This window comes from Hypanus sabinus, chromosome 9 (assembly GCF_030144855.1).
Source record: "Hypanus sabinus isolate sHypSab1 chromosome 9, sHypSab1.hap1, whole genome shotgun sequence".
NCBI lineage: Eukaryota > Metazoa > Chordata > Chondrichthyes > Myliobatiformes > Dasyatidae > Hypanus > Hypanus sabinus.
Window position 1 is genome coordinate 41,098,870 of NC_082714.1, and position 23,400 is coordinate 41,122,269.

Consider the following 23,400-nt stretch of genomic DNA (forward strand, 5'->3'; position numbering starts at 1 on the left):
TGGCGCAAGCCCAAGATCGACTCCATTTCTTGCTGATCTCACCAATTAAAGCTGCAAAGAAGGTTGAAATCATCAAGGCAAGAGAGTGTTCAGCACCATCTACCAGCCTCTCGCTCGCTGTCGGAGGAAGCTGTCTGCGTGTGACGGATCTCTCTTGCTTACTCCCGAAGGAAGATCCCTGCGTTCAAAAGGTCTCCCACCACCCCTCTCCTAAAAAAAAACCCTTGAGTTGCCAGAGTTCCTGGGCAAGGTTTAATTGACACTTGTTTGCGGTTTGGACTCTAGTTCATGTTATGATGCTTTTCTGGTTGCTCATTTTGAATTGGGCAGCCTGCAGATAAATAACACTGAGCTGAACTGAATATACGTCTGTTTTTTTACCTCGCTTTTTTTTTGTTAGTGGTTGCACAATTTCGTTTTGTTGTGCATGGGGGGATGGGTCTTTGCCGTTTCCTTTGAATGGGTTGTTTCCTTTGATTCGTTGCTGTCTGTGGGGAAGACAAATCTCAGGATTGTATACTGTATACATACTTTGATAATAAATGTACTTTGAGTTTTATATTCCTGACATTAAAATAGATGCAAATTAGCTTTAAAATTCCTTTAATGTTCATTTACTCATCTTTTCTGCCTCTTCCTCTTCTAGATGGTTGTACTTCCTCTCCTGTAGGACCACTCTGAACCCCCTTCTCCTACCAACTCAGTTTAAACCTTCCCCAGCAGTGCCAACAGCAAGGGTGTCGGCCCCCACTCTGATTAAGGTGCAACCTGCCCTGCTTGTTCAGATTCTGGTTTCCCCAGAAACAGTCCCAATGATACAGCCAATTAAATTACAGGCTCTTGCTACATTCCTTAAGTCACACCCTTATCTAGTCTTGTTCATCTTCTATAACATTGTCTCACAGTGTTATCACGACCTCTGCCTGGTCACCCCTTTCAGAATGTTCTGCAGTCATCTGAGATCCTTGACCCTAGCATCAAGGAAGCAAGCAACATGGATTGACTTACTTGGCTACAAAATGCCAGTCTGACTCCCTCACAACCGAACCCTCTAGCACCACTGCTGTCCCGATCTGTTTACATCCCTTTTGTACATCAACGCCCACTGTGGTGCAGTTCTCTGCCGGGAGGCTCCTGACCCTTATGCCAACGGTATCCAACACTATATTTGTTACTGATAATGACCACAGGGATCTCCCTGCATGTCTTCTACTTGTCCTTCATGATGACCACCCTTCTCCACTTTTTTTTGTAAATGCCTGGTGACCAACTCACTAAATATATTGTCTGCTGTGTTCTCTGCATCCCCAATTAAACGCGGCGAGAACTTCATAGCTCCAGCTGAGTGTACTGCCTGAAACTAACTGATACATTTCCTGCAGGTGCTGTCATCATGAACATTGGAAATGTCCCCAACTCTCAAATCCTGCGGAAGGAGAATACCCCTGCCTTAGCCTCCATAACTTTTATGATTACTCCCCAAAACAGTTAAAAAAAATATACAAAATAGTTTAAAAAAAACTTGCTTTGTCAATACTCACCAAAGCCCACATTTTGAGCTCAGTAGTAAAACTTCAATCGGACGATAGTCCTTCCAAATAAGGCCACTCAAGTCAGAGCTTGCCCCCTTGCTGCTAGTAGGTTAGGAAAATCCTCATCACTACTACCTTCCTCCCTGTTGCTAGGTTTACTGGTAGAAAAATCCTGCTGTCGTACTCGTTTGTTTAGGAGAAATCAATAGAATAAACTAGTAATGAAAATAAATGAATGCAAGATCTTTGTTAAAAAATATTTATTAAATTGGATAAAAATGAACCCTTTACAGTCAAATGGTAATTGAGGCTTTAAGAATAGAATTTCTGCAACTCTTATGCACTTCTCTTTTGCCGCAAAACTAAAAACCTTTTTCCTATAAAATGTAATAACATAGAGGCAAATTAATATGACACCATATCAAGAAACTTGATGTAGCAAAGTAATCCATATCAATTAATTCAAAATTTCAACAGCTATTTGCAGCTGCTTACACAAGGCCAGAATTTTCTTCCTATTTTTGTGTTAATTTACATGAGTGGTTGTCTGGATGGTAGTGTGCTATAATGTTATACCTAGGCTGGAAACCATCCATGCCAAACACATTAATGGCATTTGCAATGCCCTCCTGCCCAATTAACCATGTGCACAACTCAACCGTCATCACAATATCTCAACATTAAACATTCTGAAAGGGGAAGATGCCTTGTTTGTGTAAGACTGTATAGCCGGCAGTTTTGCATACCCACCCCAAGCACAAATGGAGCTCCATATGTGACATGTCACAAGTTGGGAGGTATACTTAAAAGGCTTCTAATTGAAGAAATTCAAGCCTGACTGATGGGAAATTACAAAACTACCCTCAAAGTAGGTGTTTTTAGAAAATCAAAAAAGAAACATACACAATGATATTAGAAATATCACAGTTGAAGATAACTTGCAGTAATCTATTGAACTTGTGTTCTTGCCTCTCAGTTTCATTTGAATCCACTGCACATCTGTTTATTGGAAAGTTTGTTAGAAGATTAAAAAAACTATGGGTGAGGTACAGTAAAAGCTCCAGTTGTAGTTATTCTCTGTAGCTTTTTCATTCGTCAGAGTGCAGTCCTTCCCAACACCAAACCTCAATTATAACTGGTAGCTTAGACAGCAGTAACAACTATCACAGTGTGTGCAAGGAAGGACAAAAAAATCAAATTCAGCTTTTAAATTGCTAGCCCCTTCGAAGAATAAAATGTCCATTCCATTGGGGCATCAGTTGAACTTGAGTTTTTCCAGAATAATTTTCACCAGTGAGATCACTACTGACCGCTAAGAAACGCCAAGTGTCCTTTGGTGCATCGGTTGGCATAATGCCCTTTTTCACCGCACTGGAAAACAAAAAGAACTTATTTCAAGGCCATGATTCTACAGCTCATAACGCAAGTATACAATCAGTGAAGGAGAAAGTGCTGTCAGTATCGACCACTCCCTCACCATTGTATCATGAGACTAATATTCACCATAGCTAGGATTATCTTATACAGTTGAAAGATCCGATCAGCTCCTTTCTCCCCAGATTTTTTATTTTTCATGAAGAATTTACCAAAATACAATGTGCAAAATATGTTACAACTAAACCTCTAATTTACATGAATGTATATTATGTATGCACAGTTAAAGCATACAGAGATAACAATAACTCAAACAGAATGAAATACAAATTCATCTCTACTTTCCATATCAAGTCAACATATTCCATTGAAAGAGCATTTTTATTCCTGCCATGTCAACCACTGAAAAGGCAACATTCCTTGAGATCATGGCTTAAATGCTAAATACCTTAAGGATTAAATATTTACCAAACTGTAGTATAGGTAGAGTTGGGTCATTCAAATGTAAACTATTACCAATAACCTTTTTAAATGAATTGCCTTCTCTTGTACAGGTAAATATATCAACCTTAACAATAATCCTTAGAAAGTATCAAGGTATTTTCACCCAAACAGCAATTTCACACATCCAAATGATAGTGGTGTTAAGACCCAAGAAGTATGTATGCATCTTATAAGTCAGACATGACATGACAGAAATCATAAGTATTTGCATTTCTCTCACTCATGGAACCATTTCTCTGAGATGTTGATCCACTCACCTTATAACATGTGACTTGTTCCAATGGTCTGGGGCCTCGATTTGATGATGTCTGAAACTGGGACTGTTGTGCTGATCCTCCGGATTGTGTAACTGGTTTCTGCTGTCCGACACTAGTGTTCGTGCTAGTAATCTGTACCAAGGAGGAAGATCGCTGTTGAAACTGATTAACATTTTGCTGCAAATGGAGAGAAACATCATCGACCATCAGCACACTTCAAGAGCTGTGTACTGTGGCATCTCAATTTGCATGTAACAATTTTCTAAACTATTTTAAATTCAAAATTAACAAATCAAATCACCACCTCACTCTGCAAATAAATTCTTTGCTAAAGGACCTGCCAATCTTGCCTGCTGTGTCCTGGACCAATTAACTTCTTAAAATGTAGTGCTATCACTAGCAAAAAGATACCAATACCTCACTTGTACATCAGTAATTAATTTATCATTATAGACGTGCCTTCCTTCTCACTCAGAGAATGGGAGTATGCTTCTGTTGGCACGAAGATTACTGTATGTCACGGATAGTTAGTTTCCCTTTGACATACCTCTATTTCACACATCAATATGATACTGGCGTCAGACACATCTAATCCAAACGACAAAAATCCTATCATTTTTCACGTGTGATTCTGTAGGCCCCTTTATCATCATATTAATCCCGTTTAAACTAAACAATTACTAGGCAGCATGTGACAAAAGTTTTTGTCTACCTTTTAACTTCCTAGCTTAGGGTTATTCCTGGTTAAATTAAAATGCCTCTGCATAAACTTCAGGGATCCCAACTGGAACAATGTTTAGAACTACACTATAGTGTCAAATACTGATCCCAATAACATTTTTATTACAACCCATTCGTACCAGCGGACTACTATGAGTAAAGGCTGTGGAAAGAAAGATACTAAATGAGGGGAAGCTCTTCCTTTAACAAAAGGTTGTGAGATAACTTGTAAACCAAAACAAAATGTAGGAAAAATACTATTTCCACAGGCTAACTTTCTGCCATACCTGCTGTTGCTGTTGCAGTGGTGGTTGGTCAGCAGCAGTACCCATTGGTAGTTCGAACCGAGGGCTGATAGAAAGAATAAATACATGAGTTTCATTGTTAGATTAAACCTCGAAAGTAACATTCATGGTAAGTTTAAAAAAAACGCCTGAGGAGAATACAGCAGAAAGACTTAAGTCAAGTGCAACAAATCAGCCCCAAGAGAGATGCCCTCTAATTTAGGTAATGTCTTTAGATGACTTGTGGCATGTGGCCAAGTGGTTAAGGCATTGGACTAGCGATCTGAAGGTCGTGAGTTCCAAGTCCCAGCCAAGGCAGTGTGTTGTGTCCTTGAGAAAGGCCATACACTGCTCCAGTCCACCCAGCTAAAAATAGGTACCTCGCAATAGACTGGTGTCCTATCCAGGGCGGGGGGGGGGGGGGTGGGGGGGTGGGGGGGGGGTGTCCTCACACTCTCAGTCCCTCATACTCTCAGTCGCTTCACGCCACGGAAACCGGCATAAGCATCAGCCTGATGAGCCTATCAGGCTCGGGACAGACTTTAACTAACTTTAGATGATTTACATCTTGATGCCATTTTATATCCTTCAAAACCTATTCCAACACAAATCTATCGGCTTCAGTGTTGTAAATTTCCATCATCCATGGTCTTTTGGGATCAAGAGTTACAGATTACCTCTACCAGTTGTACCACTGGTCCAACTTCAGTTTTAAGGTTAAGTCTCTTAATCCTGTATTAATCTACAAGAGGAAGTAACTTCTTTGTATCAACTCTATTGAATGCCTTTACGGTATTTGAAGACTTATACTTGATCATGCCTCAACCTTCTCGTCTGCTTTACTTTGCAGTAAGTTCTAGTACATGACTACCAATAAAATTAAGTATTATTACATCAGAAATTGATGCAATAACTCAAGAGTATATACATTGCTTTGCCCTTTTCTCATCCATCTGTCTCCCCTGATCAATTCCCTTCCTATTCCACCTTACTTTTCAATATGAGCAAACATGAGGAAATCTGCAGATGCTGAAAATTCAAACAACACACACAAAATGCTGGTGGAACACAGCAGGCCAGGCAGCATCTATAGGAAGAAGCGCTGTTGACGTTTCGGGCCGAGACCTGAGACCTGAGGTCTCGGCCCGAAATGTCAACAGCGCTTCTCCCTATAGATGCTGCCTGGCCTGCTGTGTTCCACCAGCATTTTGTGTGTGTTGTTGTTTTTACTTTTCAATATTCAGTTTTCCCTCTCCCTGCCATATATATACACCCTCCTCTCCCACTGTCTTATAGCTTGTAGTTCTAGGGGGATCCAGCGATTTCCTCCCCCATCTCACTTACTTTTCTATTATGGACTTCATATAAAATAAGTTTCATTATTCATAGACACCATAGTGAGAGATTGTAACCAAAAATAAAAGAAATGCAGAGAAGACATAGCTAGTTAAACTTTCAGATCTTTTGTGCAAATTGAGCTATTAACCCAAACCATTAAATTCCTGCTTGTTGTTGTCTATCTTGCTGAACGTGTTCATAATTTTATGTTGCCATTCATTATGGTAATTTTTAAAACATTTTTTACACATGTCATAGCTAGTCAGAAAATGCCTGATCAATGGGATTTCAAAGCATATGCAGCAGCAAAGGATGAATGAAATTAGGGCAGACATCAGCCACAATCCAAAACAATGGAAGGATAAACTCAAATAAAAACAGAAAATAGTGCAAACATTCAGCGGCACGGACAGCATCTGTGGAAAGAGAAAGAGTAAACATTTCAGTTCAAAGACCTGGTAAAGAGGAAGCAAGTTAGTTTTAAGCTGCTGAGATGGTAGGGGAGAGATGAATACAGATCTCTCTAAAAAGGAGATGACAAGTTTGCTTAGAGACAAATTGAAAAAGGTCATCAGATAGATGGGTTATTAGGGGCACATAGAGAAAATGAAAAACAAGGTAGGGTTGGTAAACTAAAGAGAACATAAAGGAACAAAAATGTAGCAAACTGCAGGGCTTTTGTACATACCAAGCAGATATTGAAAAGTAAAACCCCAATGTCACAAATGGATGACGTAATGGTCATTCCTAACAGAGAAAATGAATTTCATCCAGTTCTAGAATTCAATATTGTCCAAAAGACTACAATTTGCTCAGATGGAAAATTAGATGTTCCTCGTTTATATTGTGTTTCATTACAATCTTTCATTTTGAGCAGTTCTGTATTCCTTTGGTTATATTCCCAATCTCTAACTGCCCTCATCTAATATGTTAATTTTCTCTCCAACTGCCCCATAAAACCATTTGACCTCCACAGTAATCCTGGCCTCGCTTTGGAAATATCCCCTTTGTCCTATCCATTCTTCCACCACTTTCCATACAACTTAAATTGAACATACAACTTAAATTTTTCTCTTTCCCAGTTGGGACGAAGAGTCTTCAACCTAAAAGGTTAACTGTTTCTTTTGCTACAGATGCTACCTGATCTATTGTGCTAAATAATTTTCAGATTTCAGATTTTCAGATTTCAGATTTCAGATTTTCAGATTTCAGATTTCAGATTTTCAGATTTCAAGTTTAAACTGGTTTTGATTTAATTTTGCTGACAGGATATGCTGAAAGGCCTTCTCTATCATGCTCCAAATTGTTGTATACTTACTGCATGAATTTACAATAGGGGCCTTCGGGACAGAACCCCACCAGATAATTTACACAGATGACTCGGCGGGTATGCCGGTGCCTGCACAAAGGACCTGCAAAAGGACAGGATTTGGATCAGCAATCTGAAGTTATAACTCAGCAATAACATCCCTCCATCTCCATGACACGCTATTAAAAACGACTCCGAGACAAAATGGTCAGAGCATCCTTTCCAGAAAAACAATGTAAATGTTTATTCTGTTAAAAAGAAAATTTATATTGGTAGAGGCAGGTTCGATACTATCATTTTTTTTTTAATTTTTAAAAAAAATTTTAATTAGTTTTTCAAAACATTTTACAAATTAAAAACCCCAAATCCCAATGAGGAACATTAAAACGGTGCAAAATTAAGCATACAATAACAATATGCTACAAAGGAAGAGAATTAAGCAAAAAAAAAGCACCTAAATTAAAGACAAGTAAGCTTAGTGCCCTCCCCAAGCCCCACAACACAAGAAAAAACAACAACTCCTCCAGACCAACCACAACACAATATAGAGAGAATAAGTCAGGATAGCCAAGCTCCCAGACTGTGAATACACTCAGCAACAGAGGATAATAATGCCTTCTACCAGAAAAAAAAAGGAGCTGAAAGCAAGGGACCAAAAAGAAAAAAAAAACCCTAGTCAAGAGGAAGGTTATGAAAGTACTCGATAAAAGGTCCCCAGACCTTATGGAACTTTAGATCCGAATTGAGAACTGAATAATGAATTTTTTCGAGGTCCAAACAGGCCATGATGTCGTTAAGCCATTGAGCATGAGTGGGCGGGGCAACATCTCTCCATCTGAGGAAGATGAAGCATCTAGCCAGGAGAGAGGCAAAGGATAATATTCGGCATTTGGTCGGACCCAGACATAAATCTGTCTCGCCCCAAAAACCGAACAGAGCAATTAAGGGGTTTGATTCTAGGTGCTGATTCAAAATACACAATAACGTAGTGAAGACATCTTTCCAGAATTTCTCCAAGCTAGGACAGAACCAGTACATATGGATGAGAGAGGCCACGCCCCTCTTGCATTTATCACAGAGCGGACTAACACTAGGGTAGAATCGAGATAGTTTAGATTTAGACATATGGGCTATATGAACAATCTTAAACTGTAAAAGGCAGTGGCGAGCACAAAGAGAAGTTGAGTTAACTGATTTGAGAACTGAATCCCAGCTCTCCTCAGATAAGGAGATATTTAAATCCTGCTCCCAGGCCATTTTGATTTTATCCATGGGGGGATACTGTCATTTAAAGTAACATTAGATAGGTATATGGACAGGAAAGGAATGGAGGGTTATGGGCTGAGTGCAGGTCAGTGGGACTAGGTGAGAGTAAGCATTCGGCAAGGACCAGAAGGGCCGAGATGTCCGTGCTGTAATTGTTATGTGGTTATAACGGCAACTGGAACTGAATAAAGAATATTTTTAACTTTCCCTAATTTGGACATTGCCCAAATTAAAAGTAAAAAAACATCTGCCCAATACAAATATTTTAGTTTAAAAAAACTAATTTTAACATCTTACAACTACTCCTCACCTCTAGAGAGTCAATCCCTCAGGTAGGATGGTAAGTGTGCCACCACAATTGCTCGTCTCTCCCTCATCACATTTTTGGTTAAGTTGTAAAATCAAAACAAATGAATAGATTTCTGTATCTGATCACCAGGCAATGCATCCTATTGGAGGTTACACAGGTGTCTACAACAGCCTAAAATGGGATCAGGCTTGCGATCAGAGTGAATGCTGACCAGATTCACATGTGAAGAATGATCATTTGGATATTCTGCTGAAATGGATGGCATCTAGAGAGTAAAAAATTGTTTCTCTTTCCCTCAGGGTACTTTGGAAGTTTTGTTCCATTCTCAACCACCGTTCTCTCCGTGCCACACAACAGCCCAACTGAGAGTCAAGTAAAACGACACATTCTCCAATCTCCAACAGAGCCAAAACAATGTACTTGACAGCATCCATTCAGATAATTTAACCACTTTTCCACCTTACATAACACTTACCATGTTTACAAAATCCTCTGTCATACCATGGACAGTCTTTAATTTTGGACTCAGGATCAATATGTAGAAATGGACATTCTTTGTTACTACATTCTCCTGCAGCAGCATGAGAGGGGGAAAGAAAACCAAATTAAAACAAATCACAAAGGGAAAATAAGGGAACTAATTGCATTTAGGCTAGCTTAGATTATTTCAATTCTCCCTTCTTGATATCATCCTATAACCTATTCCTTAAGGAATGTTTCAACCGAACGAACTGATCATTCTGATAGCAGTCTATTAACTCTCAAACACCAACTAAATTTGCTCTGAAGCAATATCCCTAATCTGAGGCAACTGATTGTAACAGCTGGGAGATACTTAAGGAATTTATCACTGCATGTTGCAGGCATATCCAAATCCTAAACTTGGCCCGGGAAGCAGATGCACTCAGCATTACGTGCAAGGAATTTGAAAATACATAGGTGATCATATTCCAAAACAGCGTCGTTTCAGAAACTTGAGGGTTATTTCTTATTAAAGTGTACCACACTGCCCTGATATAAGAGATTATAACAGAAGTAATTCTTAGATGTGACTTTAAAGCTGTAGTGCACAATTCTTGTACATAGGAAAGCCATAATAAGATTTTTTAAAACATTTCAGCAAGACAGCATTTTGTCACAGTTACTAATGCTAAGCCTGCTTTTTCCACCTTCAATTAGCTTGGAAATCCCACACAAAGTGAACAGTGAGCTCACCAAACTTGGAATAGAAATAACACTCTGGCATCTTCGTCATGTCATACTCATGTAAGAATTCACACTGATCTCCTTTCTTGCACAGCCCCCGCAACCAGTGTTTACACACCACTGTCTTCTCACCACTAATGTGGCGAAAGGGACACATTCCACCTGCAATAGAAAAGTCAGGTTCAATCACTAGAATAGTTACTGGGGATGGGAGAAAGGAAGAGAGGAAGAGGCACATCACCAACAAAGGGAAGAACATATAAACATGTACAAAATACCATTCCTCAAGGTTTCAGAGTCACAAAGGCAGCGATTCATAAACTTTGAGGAATAGTGTACTGTACATGTTTATATACATCCAGTTTCACAAAACATGTTCTCCTGTTTCTCTCGAGAGCACATACCATACCACAGGCTTTGTGAGATCTGCAAGCAAAAGTTCACCTCTATCAGGAAATGCATATTAATAACAGGTACCAGGATTTAATTTCCATGTGATTCAATATTTTTAGAAGTATTTGGCCTCATTCTCTAGAAACCAAGGAAAAGATCAGAATGCTCTCAAACAAAAAAATTAACATACCTGTACCTCCCAGATTGTTATGACCAGACCTAATCCAAGCTTGTAGGACAACACTTAATTTTCCATCAGTACATATCACAGGGATCAAAATCATTATCAAATTCTGTAACTTCGTATGACTGACGTTCTCTGTAGCAGAGTTAATCTTCTGTGATATTGGCTCAGTTTTTCCTCTTTCTATTAATGAAACCTGACATGTTGAGCATGTTCCTAGTGATAAATTTTGCAACTCTTACAGTCCTTTTCTCTTCTCACTGTCATTTCAAACATTTTATAGGAAGAAATGGCAAAAGTTTCCCCTTCCTAATAACTACCAATGAGATGACTATATCTTAACTTCACTCCACACCAGAGATATTCCCATTGTCCTATTCGTCCCTGTCTTAGCTTGGAGAGGAAGGAAGATGACAGAGGGCTACCTACCTAGGACAAAGAGTCTTTAACTTGAAAAATAAACTGCTTCTCTTCTCACAGAAAATACCTGATCAATATTTCTAGCATCTTCTGGTCCTATTTAAGATTTTCAATGGCTACAGTTATTTTGAATTTCACCACATATTGATGGTCCAGTGCACAAGGTCCCTACCATGTCAGCATGGATTAGGACATCATTGTGATGAATACTGCAAATGATTGTCTCATTAAAGACACAGTCTTTTCGGTAGTTTAGTTTCCTCTCCTCATTCCATTAGTCTCCCTATCCCACCACCTAGCTGAGAGAATTGACTAATGAGCCACCAACCCACCATCAATACCAGGTGAGGTGCTGGTAATGGGTGGATGCAAATACTGAGTGCTTCCCGTCCTTACAGAAAGAGCTTATCTCAGACATTCCTCTAACGTGATGCAGCAAAACAGACAAATAGGTAAGGAAGAATAAAAAAGGCGGAGGATGATTCTGTGTCTGCTGAGAACGTTTGTGTAAAATTATAATTAGTTAAAAGTGAAATTCCATGTTCTTAGTAATAAATGCTATAGTAACTAATCAAACTGATCAACAGTTGCTTTGATAGCTTACCCTTCCCACATGACGCCCGCAGAAAAAATTCACATACCGCTGCACCAGACTCTGTAAAAGAAAAATAACAAGCACATAAGCTATGTTCAATAGCTTTTAAAATCCTTGTCCCAATTATGGAGATAGAGTCACTGATACCTCAAATGCCTAAAAATGCTTCCTTTTTCTTCATTGGAAATGAATTGTTTTGGACGATCTAACTATTTTCTAGGGACCATTAACAAAAAAATACACAAGTTACTCCAGTAAACAACTGATGTCAAAATTAGTGCACTGTCCAAGTAGTGAAACAATGTGGGCACAAGAATAATTGCAAGTCAGATTTGTTCTGTCTCCAATAAGTCATTTGGTTTATTTAAACTTGAAAGTTTAGATAATATGTCCTACTAAAGCAAGTAGACAAACTTATTAAATGCACTATTAAAAATATTAGTCAGCACAAATGGATGCAGTATTGAACACATCATGCTTCGCAGGTAGCTTAAGAGGGATCTCAGTATTTAGGACAAGTACACCAGGGATGGAAAACAAATGTAGCTGCAGGCGCTGGAATCTGAAACAAGAACAAAAATGTGGAAAACTTAAGTCAGTCAAGCAGCAGCCATGGAATGGCAATTGAATACTGTATTTCAGTCCAATGACCCCGCCAAAGAACTGCTACAGAATTGCATCAGGAATGCTGACTGCCCTGGAACTGACCTATTGCTTGCATACACATTAATTCAAAGCAACAGCAATTTTTCTTTTAAAGTATGCATCTAGTAGGAATAAGACATCTTTAGTCTGCTCATTCATTAAGCTCATGGCTCACCCACTTCCCCTGCTAGCCCAAGACCCCAAACACCCAAAAATTTTGTACGTATTCAATATCTGAGTAACAGGCACCTGCAGTATTTAATTATAAGCATTTAAAAAGAACTGTGTAATGCAATTTGTCATCTCAGCTCTAAATAAACTATGTTCTCCAGTCTAAGGAAACTGCTTCCCAGCATTTAATCTTCTTAGAATCTTCTCTCTCAATTAAACTATTTCTCACCCTTTTAGACCCTGGTGAGTACCATCATCCAGTAAGTACTTTTGTCCCAGAAGTTAATCTAATGAATGCATACTGCACTTTCTCCAAGGCAACAAAAAGAGATCAAAAGAGTACATAGTACTCAACAAACCCTGTCACAAGAGGAACAAGCCTTACAGTCGCAAACTCCAAATTTTACCTGCAATTAAAAATTCTCTTTGCATCATTTATTTTACCCATGTTTACTTATTCATGAATCAACAAGATTTTGCCAGTGTTTCCTACAGAGTGAATAAATTCAGATTTTCCCACACTTATCACAGCTGCCAGAAGTGAGGCCAAAACTGCCGACCTCGGAAATCGAGCCTCCGCAACCGTGACTCAGTTCACAGACTTGTTTCAGCCGGGAGCCCGGCCGTCCGGGATTAAGTGTCGGCTTTGGGGCCCGACCCAATCGACAGCCCGGGCCCCCTGCAGTTGGAAGTGGCAGCGGAGCCTCCCCTATCACTCAGCCCGACCTGGAGCGCCAGACGATGTGACTTGCCAATCAATCCCTGTGGGATGCATCCACCAATCTCAAAGAGCTGCCAACAACACACTGCATCGATGGAAACCTGGAAAGATGCACTATTTACTGAGGAAGTGTGGGAAAAGAACTGGGCTACTGGTCAGATTGAAGCTGAGGGGCTTTAGGGTCCCCCTGCCCACTACTAGCTAATATGCAAGCCATAGAGAACAAGGTGGATGATCTTAAAGGGAAACTCACCTCAGGGAGATGCAGAACTACTGTGTATTCTGTTTCACAGAGAACTGGCTCTCCCCTGCCACCTCAGACTGTGCCATCCGACCAGAGGGATTTTCGATCCATTGGATGGACCGCACGGCATCTTTGGGCAAGACGAAGGGAGGTGGTGTCTGCCTACTGATCAACACTGCGTGGTGCTCGGACACAGTGGCACTGACAAGCTCCTGCAGTCCGGACCTGGAACATCTGTCTGAAGTGTTGTCCCTATTATCTGCCATGGGAATTCACCTCGGTCATACTGACGGCGGTCTACATTCCCCCCCAGGCGGGCGTGGAGTGTGCTGTGAACACACTGTATGCCAACATCAGTGAACTTGAGACCAGGTATTCGGAGGCTTTGCTCACTACAGCTGGGGACTTCAACCAGGCCAATCTCAGAAAAGTGCTACCAAAGTTATACCAACATGTCTCCTGCTCCACTAGAGAGGTCTGAATATACTTGACCACTGCTACACAACAGTCAAGGATGCCTACCGTTCCACCACGACCTCACTTCGGAAAATCAGACCATCAGGCCATACTCCTCCTCCCGGCTTACAAACAGAAACTGAAGTGGGAGGTCACGGTGTCAAAAGTGGTGTCGCGTTGGACAGAGGAAATGGATGAGATCCTCCGTGACTGCTTTGAATCGGTGGACTGGTTAGTATTCAAGGACTTGGCAGCTAACCTCGATGAGTATGCCTCAGCTGTCACGGACTTTATCTGGAAGCGCACAGAGGACTGTGTGTCTCGCAAGATGATCCGGGTATTCCCTAACCAGAAACCTTGGATGACTTGAGGTCCAGTCCCTCCTGAAGGCTAAAGCTGCGGCTTTTAGGTCCGGGGATACCAGTTGCTACACAGAATCCAGGCGTGAACTCTGGAAAGCCATTAAGGGCGCCAAGAGGCAATATCGAGCCAAGTTGGAAGCCCAGGCTAACCAGAGGGATGCCAGTAGACTATGGCAGGGTGTAAATGAGATCACTGAGCGCAAAGAAAAGGCTGGGAATATCAATAACTGTACCGCTTCTCTTCCTGACGAACTTAACATATTCGACGCAAGATTTGAATACGAGTGTCCCGCCCCCTCCAGATGAACCGGACTTGGTGGCATCGAGATTCATCATCACTGAGGAAGACGTTAGAAGAGCCTTCCTGAAGAATAATCCAAGGAAGGCGACAGGCCCAGATGGCGACCCGGGACAGGTTCTCCAGGCCTAGCGAGCTAGCTGGAGTGTTTGCTGACATCTTCAACTGCTCCCTGCTTCAGACTAAGATCCCCTCATGTTTTAAGAAGGCAACGATAATTCCGGTGCCGAAGAAAAGCAAGGTAGCATGCCTGAATGACTATCTACCTGTGGCTGTGACATCAATTGCTATGAAGTGTTTCGAGCGAATGGTTATGGCACATAGCAACCATAACCTACCAGTCAACCTCGACGCTTTGCAATTCGCCTACCCGAGCAACAGGTCAACGGCAGATGCCATCTCTCTGTCACTACATTGCTCCTTAGAACACCTGAAGAAAAAAGACACATATGAAAGGCTCCTTTTCATTGAATACAGCTCTGCCTTTAATACCATCATTCCAAATAAACTGATTCCTGAGCTCTGGAACCTGGGTCTTAGCACTCAGATCTGCAGCTGGATCTTCAACTTCCTCACAGACAGGACCCAGGCTGTAAAAATAGGGGCCAAGCTCTCCTCTACAATCACTCTGAGCACCGGTGTCCCACTAGGCTGTGTACTCAGCCCCCTGCAGTGCTCACTGTACACCCATGATTGTGTAGCAAAGTTTCCATCGAACTCAATATATAAGTTTGCTGATGACACCACAATTGTAAGCCGTATTTTGGATAATGATGAGTCTGAGTACAGAGAGGAAATTAAGAACCTGGTGGCATGGTGCGAAGACAATAACCTATCCCTCAACGTCAGCAAGACGAAGGAATTGGTTGTTGACTTCAGAAGGAATAGTGGACCACATGACCCCATCTACATCGGAGGTGCGCAAGTGGAACAGGTCAAAAACTTTAAGTTCCTCAAGGTGAATATCACAAATGACCTGCCTTGGTCTAACCAAGCAGAGTCCACTGCCAAGAAGGCCCAACTGTGCGTTTACTTCCTGAGAAAGCTGAAGAAATTTGGCCTGTCCCCTAAAATCTCACTAATTTTTATAGATGCACCGTAGAAAACATTCTTCTAAGGTGCATCACAACCTGGTATGGAAGTTGTCCTGTCCAAGACCAGAAGAAGCTGCAGAAGATCGCGAACATAGCCCAGCACATCACACAAACCAATCTTCCATCCTTGGACTCACTTTACACTGCACACTGTCAGAGCAGTGCTGCCAGGATAATCAAGGACACGACCCACCCAGCCAACACACTTTTTGTCCCACTTCCCTCCGGGAGAAGGTTCAGGAGCATGGAGATTTGTACGGCCAGATTTGGGAATAGCTTCTTTTCAACTGTGATAAGACTGCTGAACAGATCCTGACCCGGATCTGCGCCATACCTTCCAAATATCGGGACCTGACTTGCACTACCCTACTTTCCCTTTTCTATTATCTAATTATGATTTATAATTTAAATTTTTATTATATTTACTTTGATCTGTACTCCAGGGAGCGCGAAGCGCAGAATCAAATATCGCTGTGATGATTGTACGCTCTAGTATCAGTTGTTTGGTGACAATAAAGTAAAGTAAGTAACTTCTACTTGCTCAAGTCTAGAACCCTTCACTCCCCTGCCCAAACTGCAATAGCAACACAATATGAACACACTTACATCATTAATATAAATTGCAATTAATCCTGATTGTTGCATAATAAAACAAGTACTTTAAAAGAACACAGGAAATACATTGCCTTGAAAAAGTATTCAACCCTCACAACTATTTTCACATTTTACTGTTATTTTCTAAATTTAAAATATATCGATGTAGGATTTTTCCGAGTTAATCTTCAAAACATTGTGCATCACGTCAAATCTAAAGAATTCCCAAAACTGTCAACAATTTACTAAAATTAAAAAGCAAGATTGTGAGGCTGAAGCAGTATTCATCCCCTTTGTAATTACTATGCTAACCTTCCTCAGGTGCAATACTGTATATTACCTTACCAACTCACCCAATTTGTTGATGTAGAAAATTGGAATATCACCTGTTTTCAATGAATTTGTAAGAATCAATACCCTTCTCTCTATAAGGTCCAACTCTATGCAGATTTTCAACAGACCAAACCAAAATGAAGACTGAAGAGCATTCTAGACAAGTCATGGAAGCGATAATAGAGAAGTATAAATCCGGGAAAGGATAGATTAGCTCAAAGGCCCTGAAAATACCTTGGAGCTCAGTCCAGTTCATTGTGAAAAAATATGAAACCACAGTCACACTGCCTAGGTCAGGCTGCCCCTCTAAACTTACATGCCAGAGAAGAATGGCACTTGTATTGAGGCCACTGTGATGCCAACAGTCACTCTGAGTGAGCTGCAGAAGTCAGTGGTTGCAACTGGAGATGAAGCTCATTGCTCCACCATCTCCAAGGCCTTGCACAAAAAAGGTATTCATGAAAGAGTGGCAAGGAAGAAGCCATGGCTAAAAAAAAACATATCCTTGTCTGTAAAGACTTTGCAAAGCGTCGCTTAGAAGATACAGTTGACCTTCACTAATCCAACTACTTGTAATCCTGTTCCTTCAATAATCCGGCACTGATTTCAAATTTCCCGAGCCACCGTACCAATCTGCTGCGCGTTGTTTTGGTTGCGCTAGTTCTGTTCACGTGTTGGCACGCTCTTGTAAGCAGACAGGCGATTCCTGCTTATTGTGATAGTGGCTCAAAGAAACAGATGTGCGTTAAAAAAAACAATGAAAGACGGAAGAAGTTCATAACTAGATAAAGTGCTGATAACGTGGTTTAATCTTCGTGTAAGTGAAGGTGTTGAACTATCTGGAGATATGGTGAAGGAACAAGCAAAAGTGTTTCATGAAGAACTAGGACTAGATTATGAGTGTGACTATAGTGAAGCCTGGCTTCATTGGTTTAAGCAGTGTCATGGCTTACAGTTTTGTGCAGCCTGTGGTGAAAAACATTCAGCAGACAAGGAAGCAGCAGTAGAGTTTGTTGAGTTCACCAAGTTAGTCTCCGATGAAAAATTAAGCCCCGAGCAGGTGTACAATGTTGTGCCACTTTCAGCACCAGTTCCTGATGCTTCACTCATTTTTCAAGATGAAGATGTTGATGATCCTGACAATCCCACACTTGCAGACACGTAACTTTGCCTGAAGGTATATTAAACATCTCACTTTAGAAGCGGAAGTGCTCAACTTTTCTATATAATTTCTGTACATTTAGCTGTACCCTTTATTTTATCTGTGCCTGTACAGTATATTACCTTATTAAAATTTCACTTGCTACTTATGTAATATTTCTGTTTCATTATTATCTAACTTGTACTGATACACATGATATTTTAAAGGTATGATGAGGCTGTTAGCTATTGCTTAATGTGGTCCTTCTGTAATTCAGCATTTTCATTAATCCGGCACTCCTCAGGTCCCAATGGTGCCAGATTAGAGAAGGTCGACCTGTACTGTGAAGCTGTGGAAGAAGGTCTTGTGGTCAGATGAGACTAAAGTGGAACTTTGGCCTCAACACTAAGTGTTACATATGGCATAAACCTAATACTGCTCTTCAGCCAGGTAACAACATCTCTACTGTAAAGTATGAAAGAGGTAGCATCAAGCTATGGGACAGGGACTGGAAATCTGGTCAGGAAGATGAATGCCCCTAAATACAGAGAGATGCTGGATAAAAACCTGCTGCCCTTTGACAGAAAGCCTATACTGGGGAGGAAGTTTGCCTTTTAGCAGGAAAACGACCCAAGGCACACTGCCAGAGTAACCATGGAGTGGCTTCAAATGAAGAAAATTGATGTTATTGAATGGCCCAGAGTCCTAACTTTAACCAGATCAAACATTTTATGCAAAATCTCAAAATCACTGTCACTGTCACTCCCCAACTAACTTGGCACAGCTTGAGCAATTTTGCAAGGAGGAAAGGGCAAATCTTTCTCCATCACATTGTGCAAAGCTAACAGAGACTTACCCAAAAATACTACTGGCTGTAATAGCTGTGAGAGGTGATTCAACTAAGTACTGAACGGGGGGGGGGGGGGGGGGGGGGATGAATACTTTTGAGCTGCTGACATTTCAGTTTTTGAATGTTTAGGTTTTCATGCTTTACAATTTTTTGTGTTTTTGGGCTTTATTGTCAAAAAAAAAGGAGGACGTGATTCACAAATAAAAATTATCAAGTTAAATTGATCAAAATCCCTGGTTGTAATACTCATTTATGTGAACAAAGGGTTGGGTGCTAAATACTTTTACAAGGCCCTGTACATTATTTAGCCACAGGTCAGTGAAGATTGTCAAGATGTTGTTGGTGGGGAACAAGGTAATGGTAATGCCAATGCCATTGAGTACAAGGGAAGGCCAACTAAACTGCTTCACATTGGAGAAGGAATGGCCTGGTACTTCTACTTGTCACTTATCAGCCCACGTCTGAAATGTTATCTTGGGTCTTCCTGCATGTTGGCTTGATTCAGCTTCTGAAGAATTAAAAGTGAAATATAATATTGAGCAACATCACACTTCTGAATTTGAGAGAAGTGAGAATGTTACTAGATCAGATACTGAAGTAGTGGAAGATGAGGAACTCCTACAATGGCCCTACAGCTGTGATGGTTGATCTTTAAATATCATAACCACTGCCCTTTGTGCATGCATCGACATCAACTACTGGAGCTTTTTAATGTCCTTTATGCCCACTGGCTTCGGTTTAACCAGAACTAATTAGTCAAATGACATCCTGATATCAAGGCTCATCACTTTCACCCCACCCGGAAAACTTAGCTCTGTGAAGCAAGGCTGTGACAAAGTTCGGTGCAGAGTGGTCGGAGAGCAAATTATTGGAGAGCTAATGCTCCCATTACTTTCCTGATGACATATTGGGCTGACTGAATGCTATTCTGCACATGGGATTTATCGTGCTTTTTGTGAACAGCACATACCTGGGCAAATTTCCATATCGAGTAGATGTGGGAGATGCAACTGTAGTGGAACTACTCGGATGCAGTAATGAAGAACAAGTCTTCAGTGCTTCCTTCTGAAGTGACTGTTTCATTCCTAACTTTCTGGATTACTCTTCCATTTCCACCAACTACTCTGTAACTTGCCCCTTCAAGGACCCAAACAGCCCTTACAGGTGAAGCAGCAATTCACTTTACCGCAACTTAATATACTGCATTTGAAACTAAAGATGTGGTCTTCACCACAGAGAGTAAACCTAGACTCTAACCACTTTGCAGAACACAAAGGCAACCCTATAAGTCCGATTACCTGCTAATAACCCTGTATCCCATTCCCAGTCTGTTCTGTCCTTGTTGTCCAAAACTGTTACAGCATAAACTCGGGGGAAGAGTGCTTCATCTTCTTTTTAGACACACTGCAGTCTATGGGATTCAAGACTGAATATAAGTTTAGACCACCAGCCTTTTCAATGTCAGAAATGGCTGATTCTGAGATACATTCAACAATTTTAATTACATTTTTCTCTCACTACCAGTGTTGCCAGAACTGCTTGGTACTCCCAGAATTCACTTTCATTTACCATTTTCAGCAACTTATAGCCTAGTTTTCACTTATTCTGAGTGGACTTTATTTCCTCTTGATCTCCATCAGGAAGGGTGCACAAGGCTGTGTGCTTAATCCCCTGCTCTACTCACTTTATTCTTATGACTGTGAGGCTCAGCCTTTGTTCCAATGCCAAATTTAAGTTTACTATGACAACACTGTTGTTGGCTGAATCAAAGGTGGTGACGAATCAACATACAGGAGGGAGACTGAAAATCTGGCCCCGTGGTGCCACAACAACCTCTCACTCAATGTCAGCAAGACCAAGGGGCTGATTATTGTCTTCAGGGGGAGGAAACTGGAAGTACATGAACCTCATCAGGGGACCAGAGGTAGAGTGGGTTGGCAACTTTAAATTCCTTGGTGTTATCCTTTCAGCAGATCTGTCCAGGGTCCAGTAATTAAGTGCCATTACAAAGAAAGCATGGCAGTGCCTCTAACTTAGAAGTCTGCGAAAATTTGGCATGTCATCTAAAACTTTTTTTTGAGCTGAAGGATTTTATTTTTATTTTTTTTTAAGTATGACATGCAGATCTCTTAATGCTTCTTGCTGGCTGCTGCAACCTGCCCAGCGATCTGATCCAAGTCTCTCTGTCCCTGTGGAGTCAGCCTCCCACTCCCATTGGGATCTTTTTCCACCATCTTCAACCCGAGTGCCTGTAGCACTTTCTAAGCGACGGACTTGGAGCCAAGGCTGAAGTGGCTAGGCTTCACGCCGTTATGCTGGTGGCCCCCGTAGATCTTGGTCATGGTCCCCATGCCAACGCCGCCCCTCAGGGACAGGTGACGGACTGTGGAGGCAACTCGGGCGTAGAACCAGTTTTCGTTGTAAGGAGTCAGCTCCTTGTGTTTACCCAGTTTCACAGTGTCAACCCAGTCGGGGAGCTTCAGTTTCCAAACCTTCAGAAAGGCTCCCAGGGCCCGAACAAACTCCTGCTGGTTCACGTCCTTCATCATGACAGCCGCCAAATTCATTCCCTGGGCTCTGCGTGCAGAAAGCTCTAAAACTTTGACAAACTCCTATAGGTGTGTGGTGGGGAGTATACTAACTGGTTGCATCATGGCCTGGTTTGGAAACCCCCAACGCCCTTGCATGGAAAAACCTCCATAAAGTAGTGGATATGGCCCAGCCCATCACGGATAAAGCTCTCCTCATCACTGAGCACACCTACACGGAGCACTGTAATAGGGAAGCAGCTTCCACCATCAAGGACATTCACCACCCAGACTTCTTCTCGTCACTGCCGTCAGGAAGAGCGTTCAGGAGCTGCTCCACTAGGTGCAAGAACACTGTTTACCCCTCAACCATAAGGCTCTTGAACCAGAGAGGATAATTTCACTCACCCCTTCACTAAACTGTTCCCACAACCTATGGACTCACTTTCAAGGATCTTCATCTCACATTCTCGATATTTATTATTTATTTGTTTTCTCTTTTTATATTTGCAGTTTGTTGGGGTTTTCTGCACATTGGTTGTTTGTCCTATTTGTTGCAATCTTTCATTGATTCTATTGTGTTTCTTGTATTTACTGTGATTTTATGCAAGAAAATCTCAGGGTTGTTTATGGTGACATACATGTACTTTGATAACAAAATTACTTTGAAATTTGATCTAATAGTCTTGAATATCTTTTAACTAGACGGTGCTGTAGGTATTGTGGACTATTCTATCATACACATTCAATTCACAACTTAAAAACAAATTTGTTTTCACTTCACTAATTCTGATAAAGAAATCTGGATTAAGAACATTAGTTCTATGTCTCTCTCTCTATAGGGAATGCTGCCTGATCTGCTACATGCTGCCAATATTTTGTTTTTATTTCAGGTTTGTAGCATGTGTAGTTTTTATTTGATATCAGGAGTGGAGATATTATTGAAACTGTCTCTTCTATTACCTCTAATTGTCTATTGCTACTATATATAGTACGACTACAAGGCTTTGGAGTGGGATTACACACCACAACCTGCTGGTTGTTGTTTTTGCCGTTTTGCACACATGTAGTTCTGTGTTGTAGCTTTGGCCTCATCCTCAGTTACATCTGCAGCTGCCCGCAGTGTACTCTTCTGCACTTCCTCATGGTGTTGATCTACTGGCTTGATTGGCATAACATGTTTAATACACCGGACCATGAAGTTATAGATGATGTAGTACATTTCTATTCCTACTGATAGTTCTTATCGCCTCACATGCCATATCTGTCTGAACCTATGCCAACTAGTATGATAACACTGCCAATACATGGAACCTGTACAGAAGGATAGTGCAATGGTCACTGCTAGCAATGCCAGCACGGAGAGATGAATCAGTCATTGGTAGAATGAAGGTCAGGCTTCTCTCTCAGCCCAGATCTCTCAACTTTTCATAGACAATTAATCAATTCGTAGCAGTGATGATAGTAAGCAGACTTAGATATGGACATTGAACTCAAACAGCTTGCGTGCACTGAACTCTTACTACGTTCAATGTTTCCTCCACACGTTCAAGCAAATTGTATCGTCCAATGAGGTGGTGTAAGGCAACAGGATCAATCTTGAGAATGATTCCTGGGTTTCCATCTTTCTTTTTATAAATAAAAAAGGTAACACTTAAGTCATACAGCACAGAAATAGGTCGTTCAGACCTCTACATCCATGCCGAACTTTTTGCTTAACTACCATTGAGAGGTCTAATGTTATTTACTCACAATGGTCAGAAAGGCGTTGGTGTTTAAAAAGACCCAGGTACACTTTTTTCCCTGCTTGGGAACAGTGGCGTGTTGAAAGAGGAGCTGTAAAGGGTGGGAGGTATGACAGGAGGGGAAGTCTGTGGGCGGGGAAGGGAAGGGCCTCCAGGCCCGGCTCTGCCTTGCGTGTCGAGGCTGGTACTTACTGTCCATGCCCGGGAAAGGCAGCGGCTGAGCCCCCAGCTGCTGCTCCACCGCCATCTCCAGCTCAAACCTGATGTGCTCCACATTGGAAATGAGCTCCTGCATCTTGCGCCGCTGCCTCTCCGGCCCGAGATTCAAACGCTAAGACCGCCTCAGCACCGAGCCCGGGAACAGAGCAACCCGCCCCTTGACCCCTCACCCCAACAAAGAGTCGTCGGCGGCGCAAGAGTCGTCCCTCCCGGCGGTGACTGGAGCGCCCCCTCAACCCAGGAGGACCGCAGCCACCCGAGGGCGAACGGGTGGGTTTAGATGGCTGGACTGGGAAAGGCTTCACAG

General features: G+C 41.5%; 1 protein-coding gene and 1 pseudogene across 2 annotated transcripts; both read right to left on the bottom strand.

Annotated features, from left to right (window-relative positions):
- Positions 1-1,775: 1,775 nt before the first annotated feature.
- cpsf4 (cleavage and polyadenylation specific factor 4) lies at positions 1,776-23,263 on the bottom strand. Of its 2 annotated transcripts, none has more exons than XM_059979537.1 (8): positions 23,067-23,263; positions 11,702-11,752; positions 10,110-10,262; positions 9,370-9,465; positions 7,328-7,421; positions 4,675-4,738; positions 3,668-3,799; positions 1,776-2,903 (listed from the first exon to the last, which is right to left on the bottom strand). In XM_059979537.1, the coding sequence occupies exons 1-8, from the start codon at positions 23,167-23,169 to the stop codon at positions 2,835-2,837; spliced, it is 762 nt and encodes a 253-aa protein (XP_059835520.1). In that variant the 5' UTR covers positions 23,170-23,263; the 3' UTR covers positions 1,776-2,834. The 2 variants fall into 2 exon arrangements, with proteins under 2 accessions (XP_059835520.1, XP_059835519.1); XM_059979536.1 differs by having other exon boundaries at positions 3,668-3,844.
- Positions 18,743-22,832, bottom strand: LOC132399298 (small ribosomal subunit protein eS19-like; annotated as a pseudogene).
- Positions 23,264-23,400: the final 137 nt, after the last annotated feature.

Bases quoted from the DNA above. Each gene is read 5' to 3' on its own strand.
- cpsf4 (XM_059979536.1), bottom strand. From the start codon at position 23,169: ATGCAGGAGCTCATTTCCAATGTGGAGCACATCAGGTTTGAGCTGGAG. The intron at 11,753-23,066 runs GTAAGTACCAGC...TTTCTTTTACAG, and splicing joins GCCTTTCCCGGGCATGGACA to AGTCTGGTGCAGCGGTATGT. The intron at 3,845-4,674 runs GTATGGCAGAAA...CTCCATTTGCAG, and splicing joins CACTGCAACAGCAACAGCAG to CAAAATGTTAATCAGTTTCA.